The 18,672-nt window shown below is 40.8% G+C and overlaps 1 protein-coding gene across 8 annotated transcripts in view; it reads left to right on the top strand.

Annotated features, from left to right (window-relative positions):
* LOC105477237 (Fraser extracellular matrix complex subunit 1) overlaps positions 1 to 18,041 on the top strand; it is a 488,217-nt gene extending 470,176 nt beyond the window's left edge. For all 8 annotated transcript variants that reach the window (XM_071093546.1, XM_071093541.1, XM_071093547.1 and 5 more), the window contains 4 exons: positions 8,553 to 8,719; positions 11,104 to 11,309; positions 13,087 to 13,233; positions 14,328 to 18,041. In XM_071093546.1, the coding sequence (XP_070949647.1) occupies positions 8,553 to 8,719; positions 11,104 to 11,309; positions 13,087 to 13,233; positions 14,328 to 14,921 (1,114 nt within the window). In that variant the 3' untranslated portion in view covers positions 14,922 to 18,041. The remainder of the gene's footprint in view (positions 1 to 8,552; positions 8,720 to 11,103; positions 11,310 to 13,086; positions 13,234 to 14,327) is intronic.
* Positions 18,042 to 18,672: the final 631 nt, after the last annotated feature.

The following is an 18,672-nucleotide window of genomic DNA, read 5'->3' on the forward strand; positions in this document are numbered from 1 at the left end:
GAGGTTTGAGAAGAGAGGAGCAAAGAAACAGGGCCATCTCAGACAGTGGAAAAGAGTAAATATACTAGAGGGTTACAGCTAGCCGCAGATCAGGCAGTGTGGAACTGCCTTTAAATTGTCATATTATCGACATAAAACTGTACATATTTAAACTATACAATTCAATAAATTCTTACCTGTGTATACACTTGTATCACCACAGTCAACATAGTGACAAGATAGGGAACATATCCATTTCCAAAAAGATTCCTCGTGCGCCTTTGTAGTTCCTCCCTCGCATCATCCCTTCCCTTTCTGCAGATAACCACGATCTGTTTTCTGCCACTATAGATGAGTTTGCATTTTCTAGAGTTTTTTTATAAATGACATCATACAGTGTGGATTCTCTCTCTCTGGCTCATCTCACTCACCATGATTATTTTGACTCATCTGTGTTGGGTGTATCAGTAATTGTTCCTGTCATTGCTGGGTTGTACTTCCTGGTATGGATGTACTACAGTTTGTTTATCAGTGATCAACTGATGAACATTTCAGTTGTGTCCAGTTTGGGGCTATGATAAATAAAGCTTCTATGAACCTGTATGTATGAACTTTATATAAACATGTGCTTTCTGTTTTCTTATGTAAATACCTAAAAATGGAGTGACTGGATCATTTGACAGATGTATGTTTAACTTTTAAGAAACTGCCGAATTGTCTTCCAGAGTGTTTGTGAACATGTAACTATGTATGTCCATTCCCACCATGAGAGTGCACATGCTCCCTTTCCTGTGCATTCTGCTAATGTGGTCGGGAGGTCCTGGTGTGGTTGAACAATTAAGGAGTAGGAGGAAAAGAAGAGAGGAGCTGGAAAGACATAAGGTGGTAGAGAGCAAGGTGTTGGAAATGAGATTTTTGGCGCTGGTGCATAATGGGACTATGAAGAGTAGGTAGCTGTAGCAGGGTAGTGAACAAGCTGTTTGGAGGTGAGGGAGTCAAGGAACTGGGAGTCTTGGGTAGTCGGTAGTTCATCTGAGTGGATGTTTAAGTCCCAAAGATTCATGGCAGTAACAATGCCAGGTAGCACCATAGTTAGCCAAATGAAGGGAGGAAGGTGACCAGAAAAATGGTAGTTGGCTGCAGTAAGAGAGAACAATGGGAAAATAATCTGATGGGATATGCTGGAGAATTTTAATTCATTTAAATTTTTAAAAATTATGCAATATTTCAGATACTCAGAAGACTATATATATATCATATAGCAGATCCACCACCCACCTTAAGAAACTCAAGGAACAGAACATTACAGTACTCCTTCAATACCCTCAATGCCCCTACCCAATCATACTCCCTCTCTCTTCCCTACTAGGGTCACCATTAACCTGATATTTGTATTTATTATTCATTGGTTTGGTTTATGTTTATACCTCATGTATACTTCTACATGGTTTTGCAAGTTTTTGAACTCTAGACAATAGTCCCCCCTTATCATTGGAGTATATGTTCCAAGAGCCCCAGTGGATGCCTGAAACCACACATGATAGCAAACACTGTATGTGCAATGTTTTTTCAGTCTGCTAACCAAGACAGCTGCTAAGTGACTAACAGGTGGGTAGCATATACAATGTGGAGATGCTGAGCAAAGGGACGATTCATGTTCCAGGCAGGATGGAGCAGAAAGGCACAAGATTCCATCATGCTAGTAAAAATGGTGCATAATTTAAAACTTATGAATTGTTTATTTCTGGAATTTTTTGTTTAATGTTTTTGGACTATGGTAGGCCTTGGGTAACTGAAACTGAGGAAAGCAAACCCATGGATGAGAAGGGAACTACTGTATGTAAGTTTCATACTGCATGAATTCTCTCTGCTACTCTTTTTTTTTTAACTCAGTGAATCATTTGTTGATTCATTTGTATTGATTCATGTAACTGTAGTTTGTTGCTCACTGCATTAAGGTGTTCATTGTAGGAAAATTCCACGATGTATTTAACCACTCCCTTTGACTTTCTATTATAAAGAAAATTCTTTTTTTTTTTTTTTGAGACGGAGTCTCGCTCTGTCACCCAGGCTGGAGTGCAGTGGCCAGATCTCGGCTCACTGCAAGCTCTGCCTTTCGGGTTCACGCCATTCTCCTGCCTCAGCCTCCCGAGCAGCTGGGACTATAGGTGCCCGCCACCACGCCCGGCTAGTTTTTTGGATTTTTTAGTAGAGACGGGGTTTCACCAGGTTAGCCAGGATGGTCTTGTTCTCCTGACCTTGTTATCCGCCCGTCTCGGCCTTCCAGAGAAGAAAATTCTTATATATATCTCTTGGTACACATGTGTAAGAAGAGTTTCTCCAGGGTAGGTTCTGGATTTTTTAAAGGGAGAGAGGAACAATGACTTGAAACTGGCTAAAGGGATCAAGGAGGACACCAATGCTGTCCTCAGGCCCTGTGTGGCATAAATGTGGGAGGTGGCAGAGGAAGAATGTTGTTGAGGATACTGAGGCTTCGGAGTTGGGGGTCCTTGCCTTACATCAGGGAGATTATTACTTGCAGATGCCCCAGTATTCCCAGGGTGACTTTCCCCCAGGCCTAACCTTGGATCCCCTATATGGCTCCATATGTATGCAATAGAATTACAACACACATACAAAATCAAGACTGATACAGGGAAATTGGACTTAATACAAAATAATTGTGTCTCATATTGTGACTATTTTGGGGAGGCCTGTCATATATTTTAACCTTATAAATAATAAAATAATCTCATGTTCATTATTTATTCCTATAATGTTTTCTCATGTGCCTGGCACTATGATGGATTCTAGTAATATGAGCATCAACAAGAAAAATCTGTTTCCCTGAGTCAGGAAAATGAGCATGTGATACAGCTCATGGTTATCTCAAAGCTGTTGAAACAGGGTTATGAGGGCTCCAAGTTCTTCCAACAGCCCAACCCTCTCAAATCTACCACTGGGGTACCTTCAACAGAAAGTAGGGAATGGGCAGATGGACTCTGTTGGAAGGGTAAAAAATCAAAATGTCACTCATTCACCACTCTTTGACATATATATGTGTCAGGAGCTTGGCTAGCACTGAGTAGGCAATGGTGAGATGGACCGTGGAACCTGCAGTGGGTAAAGCGGACTTCAATCAGTCAGTCACACATTTAAATAAAATTTCAGACCGTGCTAAACACTGTGAGAGAAAAGCACAAAGTGTAACAGGAAGAGATGACAAGGGACCTAACTATCCTTGGAGGTAAGAGAAAGAGGGAAAGCTTTCTAGAGAAAGCGGTGATTCAGTTGAAACCTAAGGAGGAGAGGAAAAAGGAGAGGTTGTTCTGGCAGTGTGTCTAGGAATGACAAGGCCAGAAAGCTGTAGAATTCATTATCACTCATCTCAAATTGGTCCTTAGGACTTCCAAGAAAAGTGTAATACAATGGTTCCCTCATTCATACATTATCTCATTCCTCTCACCTATTTTTGTATGCTTTTTTTTTTTTTAAAAAAAAAAAAAGATAATTATTATACTTTAAGTTCTGGGATATATGTGCAGAACATTCAGGTTTCTTACATAGGTATACATGTGCCATGGTGGTTTGCTGCACCCCTCAACCCGTCATCTATATTAGGTATTTCTCCTAATGCTACCCCTCCCCTAACACCCCACCTCCTGACAGGCCCCAGTGTGTGATGTCTCCCTCCCTGTGTCCATGTGTTCTCATTGTTCAACTCCCACTTATGAGAGAGAAGATGCGGTGTTTAGTTTTCTGTTCCTGTGTTAGTTTGCTGAGAATGATGGTTTCCAGCTTCATCCATGTCCCTGCAAAGGGCATGAACTCATCCGTTTTTATGGATGCATAGTATTCCATGGTGTATATGTGCCACAGTTTCTTTATCCAGTCTATCATTGATGGGCATTTGGGTTGCTTCCAAGTCTTTGCTGTTGTGATTAGTGCTGCAATAAACATACGTGTGCATGTGTCTTTCTAGTAGAATGATTTATAATCCTTTGAGTATATACCCCATAATGGGATTGCTGGGTCAAATGGTATTTCTGGTTCTAGATTCTTGGGAATCACCACACTGTCTTCCACAATGGTTGAACTAATTTACACTCCCACCATCAGCGTAAAAGCATTCCTATTTCTCTACATCCTCTCCAGCATCTGTTATTTCCTGACTTTTTAATGATCACCATTCTAACTGGCGCAAAATGGTATAAATGTTTTCTTTTGAGAAGTGTCTGTTCATATCCTTTGCCCACTTTTTGATGGAGTTGTTTTTTTCTTGTAAATTTCTTTAAGTTCCTTGTAGATTCTGGATATTAGCCCTTTGTCAGATGGATAGATTGCAAACATTTTCTCCCATTCTACAGATTGCTTGTTCACTCTCATGATAGTTTATTTTGCTGTGCAGAAGGTCTTTAGTTTAGTTAGATCCGACTTGTCAATTTTGACTTTTGTTGTCATTACTTCTGGTGTTTTAGTCATGAAGTCCTTGCCCATGCCTGTGTCCTGAATGGTATTGGCTAGGTTTTCTTCTAGGGTTTTTATGGTTTTAGGTCTTACGTTTAAGTGTTTAATCCATCTTAAGTTAATTTTTGTATAAGGTGTAAGTAAGGAAGTGGTCCAGTTTCAGTTTTCTGCATATGGCTAGCCAGTTTTCCCAACACTATTTATTAAATAAAGAATCCATTGCTTGTTTTTGTCAAGTTTGTCAAAGATCAGATGGTTGTAGATGTGTGGTTTTATTTCTGAGGCCTTTGCTCTGTTCCATTGGTCTATATATCTGTTTTGGTACCAGTACTATGCTGTTTCAGTTACTGTAGCCTTGTAGTATAGTTTCAAGTCAGGTAGCGTGATGCCTCCAACTTTGTTCTTTTTGCGTAGGATTTTCTTGACTATACGGGCTCTTCTATGGTTCCATATGAAATTTAAAGTAGTTTTTTTCTAATTCTGTGAAGAAAGTCAGTTGTAGCTTGATGGGAAGAGTATTGAATCTGTAAATTACTTTGGGCACTATGGCCATTTTCACAATATTGATTCTTCCTATCCATGAGCATGGAATATTTTTCCATTTGTTGGTGTTCCTTGAGCAGTGGTTTGTAGTTCTCCTTAAAGAGGTCCTTCACATCCCTTGTAAGTTGGATTCCTAGGTATTTTATTCTCTTTGTAGCAGTTGTGAATGGGAGTTCACTGATGATTTGGCTCTCTGTTTGTCTATTATTTGTGTCTAGGAATGCTTGTGACTTTTGCACACTGATTTTGTATCCTGAGACTTTGCAGAAGTTGCTTATCAGCTTAAGGAGATTTTGTGCTGAGATTGTGAGGTTTTCTAAATATACAATCATGTCATCTGCAAACAGAGACAATTTGATTTCCCCTCTTCCTATTTGAATACCCTTTATTTCTTTCCCTTGCCTGATTGCCCTGGCCAGAACTTCCAATACTCTGTTGAATAGGAGTGGTGAGAGGTGGCATCCTTGTCTTGTGCTGGTTTTCAAAGGGAATGCTTCCAGCTTTTGCCCATTCAGTATCATATTGGCTATGGGTTTGTCACAAGTAGCTCTTATTATTTTGACATATGTTTCACCAATACCTAGTTTATTGAGAGTTGTTAGCATGAAGGGCTGTTGTATTTTATCGTACGCCTTTTCTTCCTCTTGCCTATTTCATTTCTTCCCACAAACTTGATGCTTCTCCCCTGTTGTCACCTTCACCTGGTGACCTTTCTGTCCTGTTGGAGTGAAGAAACAGAGGAAATCAGAAGAGAACTCATGCAAGCGTCTATCATCATACTTATATCTGTGCATCAGACCTACCAGCATGTATCTGTGCATGTACTCCATGTGGCCGACAAAGTCTAAAATATTTACTATCTGGCTGTTTACAGAAAAACTTTGTTAGCCTCTCTGTTCTAGGTACTTACACCGAAATGTTAACAATATCCTTGAAACTTCTCTTATTCTGGCACTGTCATCTAGGATTTTAGGCCTCCCCTTTAAAATATATTAAAAATCCAAGTATTTTCACTGCCCACCTGACAAAAGCCCTGGTCAGAACCATTATCATCACTTGTCTAAATTAGTGAAATAGCCTCTTAACAAAGTCCCCTGCAGCCACCCTGCAGTCTCTTCTTAACACAGCAAACCCCACTCACTTTTTCAAAACACTCCACAGTTTAAATAAACCCTAAAGTCCTGACAGTACCGGTAAGGCTTTATGGGATCTGGTCCCAAGTTACCTCTCTGATCTTATCTCCCTCACTGTTCTCCAGCCACCCTGGCCAACTGGCCGTTCCTCTAATGTATTGTGCACACTCTTACCCCAGACCTTTTGTCTTTGCCATTTCCTCTTCCTGGAGGGCTTCCTCTCCACATAGCCACATGTCTTACTCCATTGCCTGCTTCAAGCCTTTGGGTGTTTTCCTCTCACTGAGGCCTTCCATGACTGAGTTTCTTCCTTTCTCTCTCTTTATGGTATATATTTAAGGTGTAAAACATTGCGTTTTGATACACATAGTGAAATGATTACTACAGTCAAAAAACTTAACATACCCATCTCCTCACATAGTTACCTGCATGCACATGTGTGTGTGTGTGTAAGAGTATCTGAAATCTACTCTCTTAGGAAATGTCCAGTACATAATATTATTGCAACTTTGTACCTTTTGACTTACATTTCCCCATATCCCCATCCTTGTCACCCCTGGTAGCCACTGTTCTCTTTGTTTCTATGTATCTGGCTTTTGGAATTTTTTGCTCCTGCCTGAATCCAGCTTTTTTGATTCCATATATAAGTGAAATTGTGCAGTATTTTTCTGTGTCTGGCTTATTTCACATAGTATAATGTTCTCTAGGTTCATCCATGTTGTCACAAATGGCAAGATGTCCTTATTTTTTTTAAGACTGACTATTTCACACCACAATAAAGAAAATACACCACATTTTCTTTATTGATTAATCCATTGATGGACACTGGTTGTTTCCAAATCTTAACTATTGTGAATAATATTACGATGAACATAGGAGTGCAGATATCTCTACAAGATGCTGATTTCCCCTTGTTTGGGTGTATACCAGGAATAACGATTGCTGGGTCATGTCCTAGTTCTATTTTTAATTTTTTGAGGATGCTCCATACTGTTTTACATAATGACTGCACCAATTTATACCCATGACCATATTATTTAGAATTTCCAGCTGAACCTCTTTCTAGCATTACCCTTTCTCTGCCTAATTTTTCTCCTTATCACCTGTTACCTTTTAGCATGCTATATTATTTTTTATTTATTTTGCTTACTATCTTCCTTAGAATCCTGAGATCATATTTTTCTGTTTTGTCCACAGATGAATTCCTATTACTAGAACAATGTCTATTATATAATATATACTCAGTGAATATTTGCTGAATAAATCAGCCCTGAGGCACTAGAGATCATGGAGTAGAGAGCTGGTCAGGAGACTGAAAGAAGGCCAGTCTGGCTAGATCCCAGAAAGGGAGGGAAGGGGAAGAGTAGCAGGAGATGAGGCTGGAGAAATAGGTAGAGGCCAGAGCTTTATAGGTCATACTTCCCTCTAAGGGATGTGGGAAACCACTGAAGGATATTAAGCAAATTTGAGTTTTTGAAAATGACACTGGCTCATCCACCGAGGCATGTAGAATAGTTTAGAAGGAACTAATAGTGACTCCAGGGAGACCAGTTAAGGGGCTGGCACCTCTTTTGTTGCCTTTTGCTGAGATACTAACACTAGAAGGAAGAGCATGCTGAGTTTGGGTTATCTGACAGCCATGTAGAGCTACCATTCGATAGCCAGCTATGTGTTTCTGGAGCTTAGAGGAGAAATCTGGATTAGATAGTTAAATTTGGCATTACTACCTTTGAGATGGCAAATGCACTCGATGACAAGGCTGAGATCATCTTGGGTGAAGTTATTGGGGGAGAACAATAAGGATCCCAGAACTGAGCCTTGGGGAGCCCTTACCTGACAGAGAAGGAAAGGGCTCAGGAAGAAGGCTGGGGAGGTAGGCACACAGAGCAAGGCAAGAAGGTCCCAGAACTGAGCCTTGGGGAGACCTTATCTGCCAGAAGGAGACATGGAAGGAAGGGGCTCAGAAAGAAGGCTGGGGAGGTAGGCACACAGAACAAGGCAAGAGAGTATCGCTTAGCAAGTCCCGAAAGTGAGACATGGATAAATAAAATTTTGATCAGGTCGAAAGAGTCAAAACCTCAGAGCATGCAGCTCTGGGAAGAAATCTAGCTGCGCTCCAAAGCAGGGAGTACTTTAGAAGTCAAAGAGCAATTCTGGGAGCCCCCAGAGTGAAAGGGCCAAAAAAAGCAAAGGATACCAGAGTCTAAAGTCTAATTAATTATTTTTTAAGATTAATTATTTCTGTTCAAAAGAAATAACAACCAAATAAAGTCCTTTTACCATACACATCCCTTTATTCTGTGAATATTTAGTGCCCACAACAAATCTCTGTGTACAATCCTGAGGAAGGTGGGGAAGGGAGGGTGACTCAAATGACATATGCAACGCTGACCCTGCTCTCAAAGAGCTCTTGTTTCTCCTTGTGTTTAGATTCCTGATACCCATTGCATTCCAGCAGACCAACCGCCCTGTGCCAGTTGTGTATTCACTTAACACTGAATTTCAGCTCTGCAATAATGAGAAGGTGTTCCTAATGGATCCCAATACATCTGATATGTCACTGGCAGAAATGGATTACAAAGGAGCCTTTTCAAAAGGTAAGTTGCTTCCTCCACCTGCAGAAGGAGGCTCTGCCTGGATATGAGAAGCTTTTGGTAAGTTGCTGGACGGGCATCTCTGCTCATAAGCTCTCAGTCAGCTCCCCAGTAAAGATCCCCCAGGGTTGGTTCCAGGACAGCCAGGATAGAATCAAGGAACAGGCCCATTTCATGCTGTTTCAAAATCAAATCACAACTTGGCACTATAATGATTGGCAGTGTGATGTCATGGAAAAGCAATGGTCTGAGTAGCAAGAAGACTGGAATTTCCGATCAGATTCTAGCACATCGTCTAACTCTGGGTCAGTTATTTTCTCAACTCTCCAACCCCATTGCCTCCCAGTCTCAAAGGAATGCCAAACATGTATGTTCTCCATCATGCTTTCTCTGCTGGAAATGGCTCACTTCATGGTCACTTCTCCATCCATTTGCCGCAGGCTGGATTCTATCCTATCTTTCTCTTGTCAATGACACCAAATCGATGCATTCTAGCACTTTTTTCCTGTTGGGTTTCCTTTCCATCAGCTTCATCTGACACCATCTTGCCTCTCAGATGACTCCTTCTCACTGTCCTGTCCCTGGCCTCCATCCTCTGCCCCTTCCGTGTTAGTGTCCCCAGGTTCCATGCTTGGCTCATTCTATTCTTACTCTGAGTGCTGCCTCTGGTCATCCCCATGGCTTGGGCCATCCCTTTACCCTGAACTTCTTATACTCCTACTGTTCTGTGGCCACTTGATTTGACCTCATCCTGGATCTCTCCGAGCTTCATTTCTATGTTTCCATATGCAGATATGAAACTACCGAAGCTCTCCAAGCAGCATGTCTTGCAGACACCTAGAGATGCCTGAGACTGCACTTGTCTCCTTCCAAGCATGGTCCTCCCACATCTGCTACCCTACTGACTGCATCACCATCCTCCTGTGTGCCCCAACCAAAAATCTCAGGGTTATCCTCAACTTCCCCTTCCTACATCCCACATCCCATCTATCATTAAGATGAGTGGAATCTGATTCCTAGACATTTCTTGAGTTCATCCTCTTGCCTCACAGCTATATTTTAGATGCCTATCTCTAACTAGAGGATTAAAATAGCCCCTACCAGGTCTCTGTGACTGAAATCTCTTTGTCCTTGACCCATTCGCCATGTTTCTAAGGCCCAAGTGTGTTATTATGTTTTTGCTTAAAACCCTCCAGTGTTTCTTGTTACTTATATATTTGAGTCCAGCCTCCTCAGCACGGTTTGTCTATCTCCCCAGGAGCCTCTCCTGCCAGAGCTTCTATACATCCTCCACTCTTGTCACACTGACTTACTTAGCACCACATAGTAAATGTTTGGGATGAGCATTTGGAATTAGCTGGATTTGTGCTAATTCCAAAATCCTCCTACCGCCAAATCATTGCTGTGAAACCTTGAATAAGTTACTAAAATGGGAATAATAATTGAAGCTATATTTTGGGCTCTTGGTGGGATTAAGTAAGTTAGTTGCATGTAAAGAGCTTGGTGCCATAACCAACACATAGGAAATAATGCCTACACCAGGACTTATACCCTTGAAGCATTCAGTAATTTGTACATGGACTTTTTTTTTTTTTTGCCTAGAATGTTCTCTCCTGCTTCTCACTCCCACCCCAAATGCACTGTCTGACAAATGCCTACGTGTGTTTCAGGATACTGCTCAAATATCAACTGTCTTGAAATCCTTCCAAACCATTCCCTAGGCAGATTTCCGTACTTGGTTTCATGCTCTCTTAATATGACATACCTTCCTCTATTATAAAATGTAACAGTATAGCATTCGGGTGATTAATAGGGCATTGTGGTGGTTTGGTTTGAGAGCATAGTACCTTGACTTGGAATCCCACCCTCACCATTTGCTTGCTTTGTGACTTTCAGCAAATCACTTAGCCCCACTCAGTGCCAAGTTTCTCATCTGCAAAATTGTGAGCACTACGTGAGTTATTGCATGAGAGGACTTGGTATAGTACCTGGCAAATAGTATAAGTTTGATAAATGTGAGTTATTTCAATCAATTACTTTGTGTTTGTTTCCACCCTCTCAACTGCATCTCACACACCTTGGTATACCCTATGCATAACAGAATACTTTGTTTCCCTTAAATGCTTAATTAATGCTTATTGGAAAAAAAAAAAAAAAAAAGAAGCAACAAATGTTCCCTAGCAAGAAAACTCAGAGAGAAAAAGAAAAGAATAAAAAAGAAGCAATAAATGAATAAATGAGTATTTTAGGGGCACATGGAACCATGGAGCTCTTCATAGAAAGGTGCTTTTCACTCTAAGGGAGCATGTTTAACCATTTCAACCCTTGACATTTGTTTTTCTTTCATCTTAAAGTCTGACCTAATTAATGCCTTTCAATCTTTTCAGGTCAAATCCTTTATGGCCGAGTACTTTGGAATCCAGAACAAAACCTTAATTCTGCTTACAAACTCCAGCTGGAGAAAGTCTATCTTTGTACGGGCAAGGATGGCTATGTCCCTTTCTTTGATCCCACAGGGACAATCTACAATGAAGGGCCCCAGTATGGATGCATTCAGCCAAACAAACACCTAAAACACAGATTCCTACTGTTGGTATGCTAAGTATTCTCGCTATTAGTGTGAAAAAGCAGACACTTGAGCAGATTTCCTCAGCTATGACTTCTCCCTAAAGCAGATAGAGCCCACTCTTGATAGTTTCCTCTCTATATATGTTTGTGTTGTTGTTTCTTTCAGATCAGCTAAATACTAGTATATATGTGGTGGTTATGGTGGGTAACAAGACAAGCTTCTATTGACATTCTAGGAAGAGGAAACTCCAGGCCAGTGTTTCTCAGAGTATGGTTCAGAGACCTGGAGTGTCCCCATATTCTTTCAGGGAGTCTACAGAGTCAAAATTACTTTCAAAATAATATGATGATGCTTTTTTTTTTTCATACTTATTCCCTCACGAGTTTAGAGAGTTTAAAAAGTTTATCAATACAACTTCAGATTCCACATTGTAATGAATCTTTAAAAAATAACCACTCACCAAGTTTTGATTTAGTATCAAAAAAGAGGCAGGGTGTGGGTGGCTCATGCCTGTAATCTCAACACTTTGGGAGGCTGAGGTGGGAGAATCACTTAAGCTTAGGAGTTTAAGACAAGCCTGAGAAACATAAGGAGACCCCATATCTATAAAAAAAGATTTGAAAATTAAATGGGCTTGGTGGCATGCACTTGTAGTCACAGCTACTTGGGAGGCTGAGGTGAGAAATCACTTGAGCCTGGGAGGTCAAGGATGCAGTGAGCCAAGACTGCACCACTGCACTCCAGCCTGGGCAACAAAACGAGACCCTGTCTCAAAAAAAAAAAAAAGCCATAATTATTTGAAAAAGCTATTAACTGCATAGCTTTATGAGGCCAAATTTTCTTCATACACTTTAGACAAAAATATCACAACTGATTGAATTCAGAAGCAGTTATGAGAATCCAGTTTTTTCCCTGAGATTACAAAAACGTAAAACATTGCCAGGTCTCTTTATTGGGGGAGGGAATGAATTTAGGTATTTTCACTAAAAAATATCTTACTTAACATGTAACGAGTTTCTTGTCAGTTTAAAATGAATTAATAAGTAAACACTTAGAATTTTTTCAGGTTTAATTTTTAACACAGTAAATGTTGATAGATGTAAGACACATAAAAACTCTCTGGGGTCCTTGATTTTTAAGTGTGTAAAGGGTCCTGAGACCAAATAACTTGAGAATTATTGGGCTAGAATAGCCCACTTTTTGCATTTGGAGATCACAAAAGCCACTGCATGTCCTTTTTGAAAAGGACAGTGGGTTCCCGGAGGTAGTGTATTAGTCTGTTCTCGCACTGCTAACAACGACATGCCTGAAACTGGGTAATTTATAAAGGAAAGAGGTTTCATTGACTCACAGTTCAGCATGGCTGGGGAGGCCTCAGGAGACTTACAATCATAGCAGAAGGAGAAGCAAATATGTCCTTCTTCACATGGCGGCAGCAAGGAGAAGTGCGAGCAAAGGGGAAAAAGCCTCTTAAAAAACCATCAGATCTCATGAAAACTCACTCACTATCACAAGAACACCATGGAGGTAACTGCCCCCATGATTCAATTACTTGCCACCGGGTACCTCCCATGACACATGCAGATTATAGGAACTATAATTCAAGATGAGATTTGGTGGGGACACAGCCAAAGCATATCAGGCAGCCACTGACTTAAGGAGAGGGCTTCACAACACACACTCTCCCAACCCAACCTAAAGCCAGGAGTGATGAGTACTTTTCTCTTCCCAGTCACTGCCACCTACCAATATAGTGGAACCATCTTTCTAAATCTTGCTTTTCTTTTTTCTGAAATCCTAGGACCGCAATCAGCCAGAGGTAACTGATAAGTACTTCCATGATGTGCCTTTTGAGGCTCACTTTGCCTCTGAGTTGCCTGATTTCCATGTGGTCAGTAGCATGCCAGGTGTGGATGGATTTACTCTAAAAGTAGATGCACTCTATAAGGTGAGTTTGGTGAGAAGAACAGAAGCTTAAGATCAAGTCTACTTTAAAGTTTGAAAAAAAAAAAAGGAGGAGAACTGCAACATCTCTGGATTCTTCATCATTCTGCCATTCTTGCTGGCAGATCTTTTCTTATTATTGTTAAGCTTATCACCCACCCAAAATTTTCACATGTATCCCCAGTAGACCAAAACAATGATACAATTATTTAATTTGCATATAGTCACTTGTCACTGTGCACATCATGGCTGCATGTGACACTCCAGTTTTTCCTAAGTTCTTTTATATTGCATCCCTTTTTGGTTCTATGCTAGACCAGCTGATTTTCACAGACATATGAAAAACATTTAACAAAATTATAATACAATACAGCAATTTAGAATGGCAAGAATTGCTACTATTTGATAAACAAAAATACTTTAAGTCTCAGCAATGAACATGAACTTTCAAGATCAAATTTCACTTTTTTTCTGTCTCCAAATATTAATCTATGACCCTTCAGAACTATTATCACACTTCAGAAGTTATTTCAAAACCACGAAGGGTTTAATGGAGAAAGATGAGGGGGAGATAAAATACTTGATGATATAGCCTGATCCAGAAAGTGTTTAGAAAATGTTTGTCACGTATCTGTGTACTATGCACACAGTATATGTTTAGTGAATATTTTGTTCAATGACTCCATTTTCGCTGAAGTTCACCAATAAATAGTAAATTGACATAACATAATTGAAGGTCACTATAAATAAATGTAGTTTTTAATGCTATTATTTCACTGCTATCAATAAAGACAGACAAATATAAACCTTCACTTAGCGAAAGAGACCATGAAAGATAATTCCTTAGGCTATTCCGTGTACACATAGGGAAACAAAAAAAAGAATGTGAATAGCTGACTCAAGATCATCTTAATTTGGAAATAAAATATAACCCATATTTGGTTCAGTTCTCTATGTATTAGTAAACACCAACCATTGCTAATGCTTTTCTGGAAATCAGTTATCTATCAAGGCATATAGTGGCAATTATCCTTCCATTTCCTTTCTTCAGAGGTGTTCTGTGGGCAAGAACGACATGTTCGGTTTGTCCCCCTGCAGGTGGAAGCAGGACACCAGTGGTATCTCCAGGTCATCTACATCATTGGCCCCGACACCATCTCAGGGCCCCGGGTCCAGCGCTCTCTCACAGCTCCACTCAGACGCAACCGAAGGGACCTGGTGGAGCCCAGTGGCCGGCTGACCCTTGATGATTCCCTCATTTATGACAATGAAGGAGACCAAGTCAAGAATGGCACCAATATGAAGCCCCTGAATCTGGAGATGCAAGAGCCAGCGGTAGCTGCGTCCCTATCACAGACTGGGGCGTCCATTGGCAGCGCTCTGGCTGCGATCATGCTTCTACTTCTGGTGTTTTTGGTGGCTTGTTTCATCAACAGGAAATGCCAGAAACAGAGGAAGAAGAAGCCCACAGAGGACATTTTGGAGGAATATCCTCTGAATACTAAGGTAGAAGTGCCCAAGAGGCACCCGGACCGGGTGGAGAAGAACGTGAATAGACAGTACTGCACTGTGCGGAACGTCAACATCCTGAGCGAGCCTGAGGCGGCTTACATGTTCAAAGGTGCTAAAGTAAAAAGACTGAATCTAGAGGTCAGAGTTCACAACAATTTACAAGATGGAACAGAAGTTTAATGGAGGAGACCTGTGTGTATTTTTTTCTAAAATCATTTTTATAAAATGGGGGGAAATACTGGTATTTTTATAATCTCACAGATAAAAAAGGGAAAACTATAGCTTTGAGTGGCAGACGGCACACATCACATGCATCAACTCACAACTGAGCTACCTCATTCAATGAAGAACCACTGAGACCCCCGAGTACTAGAGTGATTTCCATAGATCCCTGTGATAGTGTCAACAGCTGTACACAGCTCCTTAAGGCTGGTCTTAGAAAACAAATACTTTAGTATCAGGACAGGAGTCGAACAATTAGGTTAGCAGATTGAGAAGAGAGGACGGGGTAGTGTACCATGGCAGATCTCAGAGAGAAGAAGTAGGTACAGGGCCTTTGGTTCCCTCCCCCAGTCCCAGCTTTCTCCTACAGGGCTTTTCCTCAGCCCCCAGACAGCAGAGTATGAACTGCTGACACCCAGATTCCATTAAAAATTCTACTAATCAACACAACACATATATTTGCTCATGATTTCCACTTGACAGCGTATGCTCCTTGGCCTCTAATTGTACTTTGCTTTTCCAGAGCCCTTTTTATCTGGGGATTTCAATGTGCTTAAGTAGAATCCTCTGAAAACCATGGGAGCCTCCGTCTCCTCAGGCACAGAGAACTCCCTCCTACAAAGTGGGAGACTGAAACCCGAGTTAAGGAGGGGCCTGGCAAGTGTATCAGAGCACATTTGTGATGCCCTTCACCCCAGGGAGGTGTCTTTGTTCCCAATGGTTTATGTGGCACTGAGACATCCCTCCCTGACCAAGGATGCTGCAAAACAGATAAATGTACTACGGCCTTTTAATTCAACATTGCCATAAATGCTTTAAAGAAAACCCACCACACTTTCCTGCTACTCCAGGCTTTGCCCAGTCCCGTAATAGACAATCCATGTGCTTTGCTAGCTATGGGTTTTTATTGTGTTAGTGCTTCTGGAGAGTAAGTGATTCATTTGAATAAGGCAAATTAGGAGAAAGCCAAGGTTGGGGTGAAATCAGACTTAAGAGATACATGCTGGTTCTCCTTGCTGTGTGAGACACAGCAGAGGCACTGTTCCTGGTGCAGTATTTCAGGGATTTCTCTTTGAGGGGTTCTTTTCTGGTAGCTCAGGCAATTATTTTTACCATATCAGCACATGACAAGGCCATGAATACATGGCTCTAAAATAATTTAGTGTTCAAGCCTCAGCTTAACTATTTTGTGTAGGCTACACACAGCTTGCTTTTGTTTCTCTTGTTTCTGCCTTATTGGCAGAAACATAAGCATGCATGCCATGTTGTTTTGAATTGGAGGCACAATTTCATTATTCAAGAGTAAAAGACATGTCCTCTTCTGATGCATGGCACACCACAGTCACCAAGCAAATAACGGAGCCTTCACATTGTGTAACATATGTATGAGAATGACTCAAGCTCTTTGAGAACATTCCAAACTCGTAACGTTTCGCTACGAAAAGCTAGAAAGGATGAACTGTGAAAGGTTCTAGGCAGCTCTGTGAGACTCCAAGATCCTTGAAAGTAGGACCTTTGTGAGCCACGCCTTCCATTCTTCAGCAGTGCCTTGCGTGTAACAAGCACTCCAGAAATATTTGTTGAATGAATGAATGAATAGTGTCATGGGTGAATGATAGGGGAATAAATTTAGGAAGGGAAAGTGAGAGAGTATGGTGGCAATATCACAAGGGAGGAGAGAGGAAAACAATTATCTTCTCTACTTGGATTATGAGATAATCTTTTACTTGGAGCAAAGAGACACCGCTTTACAGAGGCATGACTCTGGCAGTGGTCCTAAGGAAGCATGAACAGAAAATTCATAATAATGTATCAGCAGGAGATGAGATTATGAACTGGCATCCAGAACAGGAGATTTAGAAGAAAATCTGATTTAGCATTCTGAAATGAGTGTCAGGTTTTCAGGAGAGAATGAATTGGGGTGAGCCCAGAGTCTGAAACTCCTGACTGGTGAGATGCTACTTAAGACCAGGTTGGGCAATTCAGGGCAGAACTCCTAAATCAGCCTCATGGACACCCACAATTGGTATCTCATGGCTGGAGAGCTGATCAGGCAGGGCACAGAATCTCCAGAACAACCTAGAGAGTGAAGGCTAATTTGTAGAGGGAATTTTCATTTGGTCCATTATTTGTAACTGTGTAACTGCTCCAAGTGCCAGAATGCTTACACATTAAAGCAGCAACTTTCCATTTGCCCAAATATTCTTCTTGCACACCCCTTCCATTACTGCTGAATAGGACATTGCATGGGAAGAGTGCAGAGGTGGCAGAAGGAAGCTAGAGTGGGAAGGACTAAAGACTGAGCCCCAGAGTGCTCCCAGCAACTGCCACGTACAAGGTTTGAAATGACAAGGGCAAGAGTGAGATACGAAACTGTGTGTGAAAGGAAAGCCCTTGCAGTATTTCTGCCCCCCTTTCTACATGTACGTTATTGAATGCCAGTACTTCTCTAGTGGATGCACACTTGTTAAATAGTGTTAAGAGACGTGGAGATGAGCTATACCCCTTTGATGTAGAATTATTCATTTGGTTTGTTTCATACTTCATCATAGGAATCAAGTAATTTGCTGACTAATGTGGATTATATTTCAGTCAAAGCTCTGCTTTCAATTTCTCTGATTTGCTCACTAATGCCTTGTGTGTGTTTTACTAACCTTTTATATCTTGCCTTCAACGGAGAAGGAACAAACAACTCTCAGTGGTTGCTACTTGCTATTATATGCTGGCTGTGAAGGTTAAAAGAAAGAATGGTCTGCACCATTTTTTCTGCCTCGCTGCCCTTTTATTGTACCCCAGGCCTCCTAGAGGACTCCTGCAGATTCTATTGTTGGGTGGCAAATAGTGTTGGAATGTGTTTGCACAGTCTTATGATATTCAGTCTCAGTCTGCTATAGGTATTTGTTATTCTTGGATACTATACACCTGCTCAGACTGAGTAAACATTTGTGGTGCTGTCAACCTGATTTCTTGACTCTCAAATGATTTTTGTATTTCCAATATGAATTTGTGTGTTATGAATTTCTGATTTCTCCAATAGTATATGCCACTATATAAATAAATGACAGTCTGGTTGTTTTTTTGTTTGTTTTCCTATGTTCTTTTTAGATTATGTCTCTTATTAATATAGACATTGCCATTAAGATGGCAAAATTCATTCTAAAATTTGAAGCAGTCTTTTGGAGAAAACCCTTCTAATGAGGGTGAATCTGAGACACTCATTAACTGTGTTCAGAGTAAGATGCTGAATAAATTATATGTTCCCAGATTATCATAGGTCTTCTTTGGCAATCAGTTGAAATTCTGAGACAAAGAAGAATAATTAAAATTTCCATGTGCCATATAATAAGATGATGTTTGGATGTTTATATTTATTATCAAAACTTCTAAAGAGACGTGATATAGTATGAGGGTGGCTTATGTCCTTCTGTGCACATGCAAATATTTGAGCATACATCACCGACCCCGGAAAAGACCAAAGCTCCAAACGAGTTTACAGGCTCATGAAGGGAAAAATCAGAGTCAAAATGGAACTGTACCCAGTTGGTCTTTGCATTCTGCAAGCCTGTGCATTTGTGTGCCTTTCCCTTCTGATAAAACAAATAACTGCCAATAACAGTGACCAGCAGGGCTCTGTTGGCACATTTGCAAACTCAGCAAGAGTTGAGAAAGCATGTTTATAGAAAATCTGGGGAAGGGATGCCACAACCAA

The sequence above is a fragment of the Macaca nemestrina genome, chromosome 3, assembly GCF_043159975.1.
Source record: "Macaca nemestrina isolate mMacNem1 chromosome 3, mMacNem.hap1, whole genome shotgun sequence".
Lineage (NCBI taxonomy): Eukaryota > Metazoa > Chordata > Mammalia > Primates > Cercopithecidae > Macaca > Macaca nemestrina.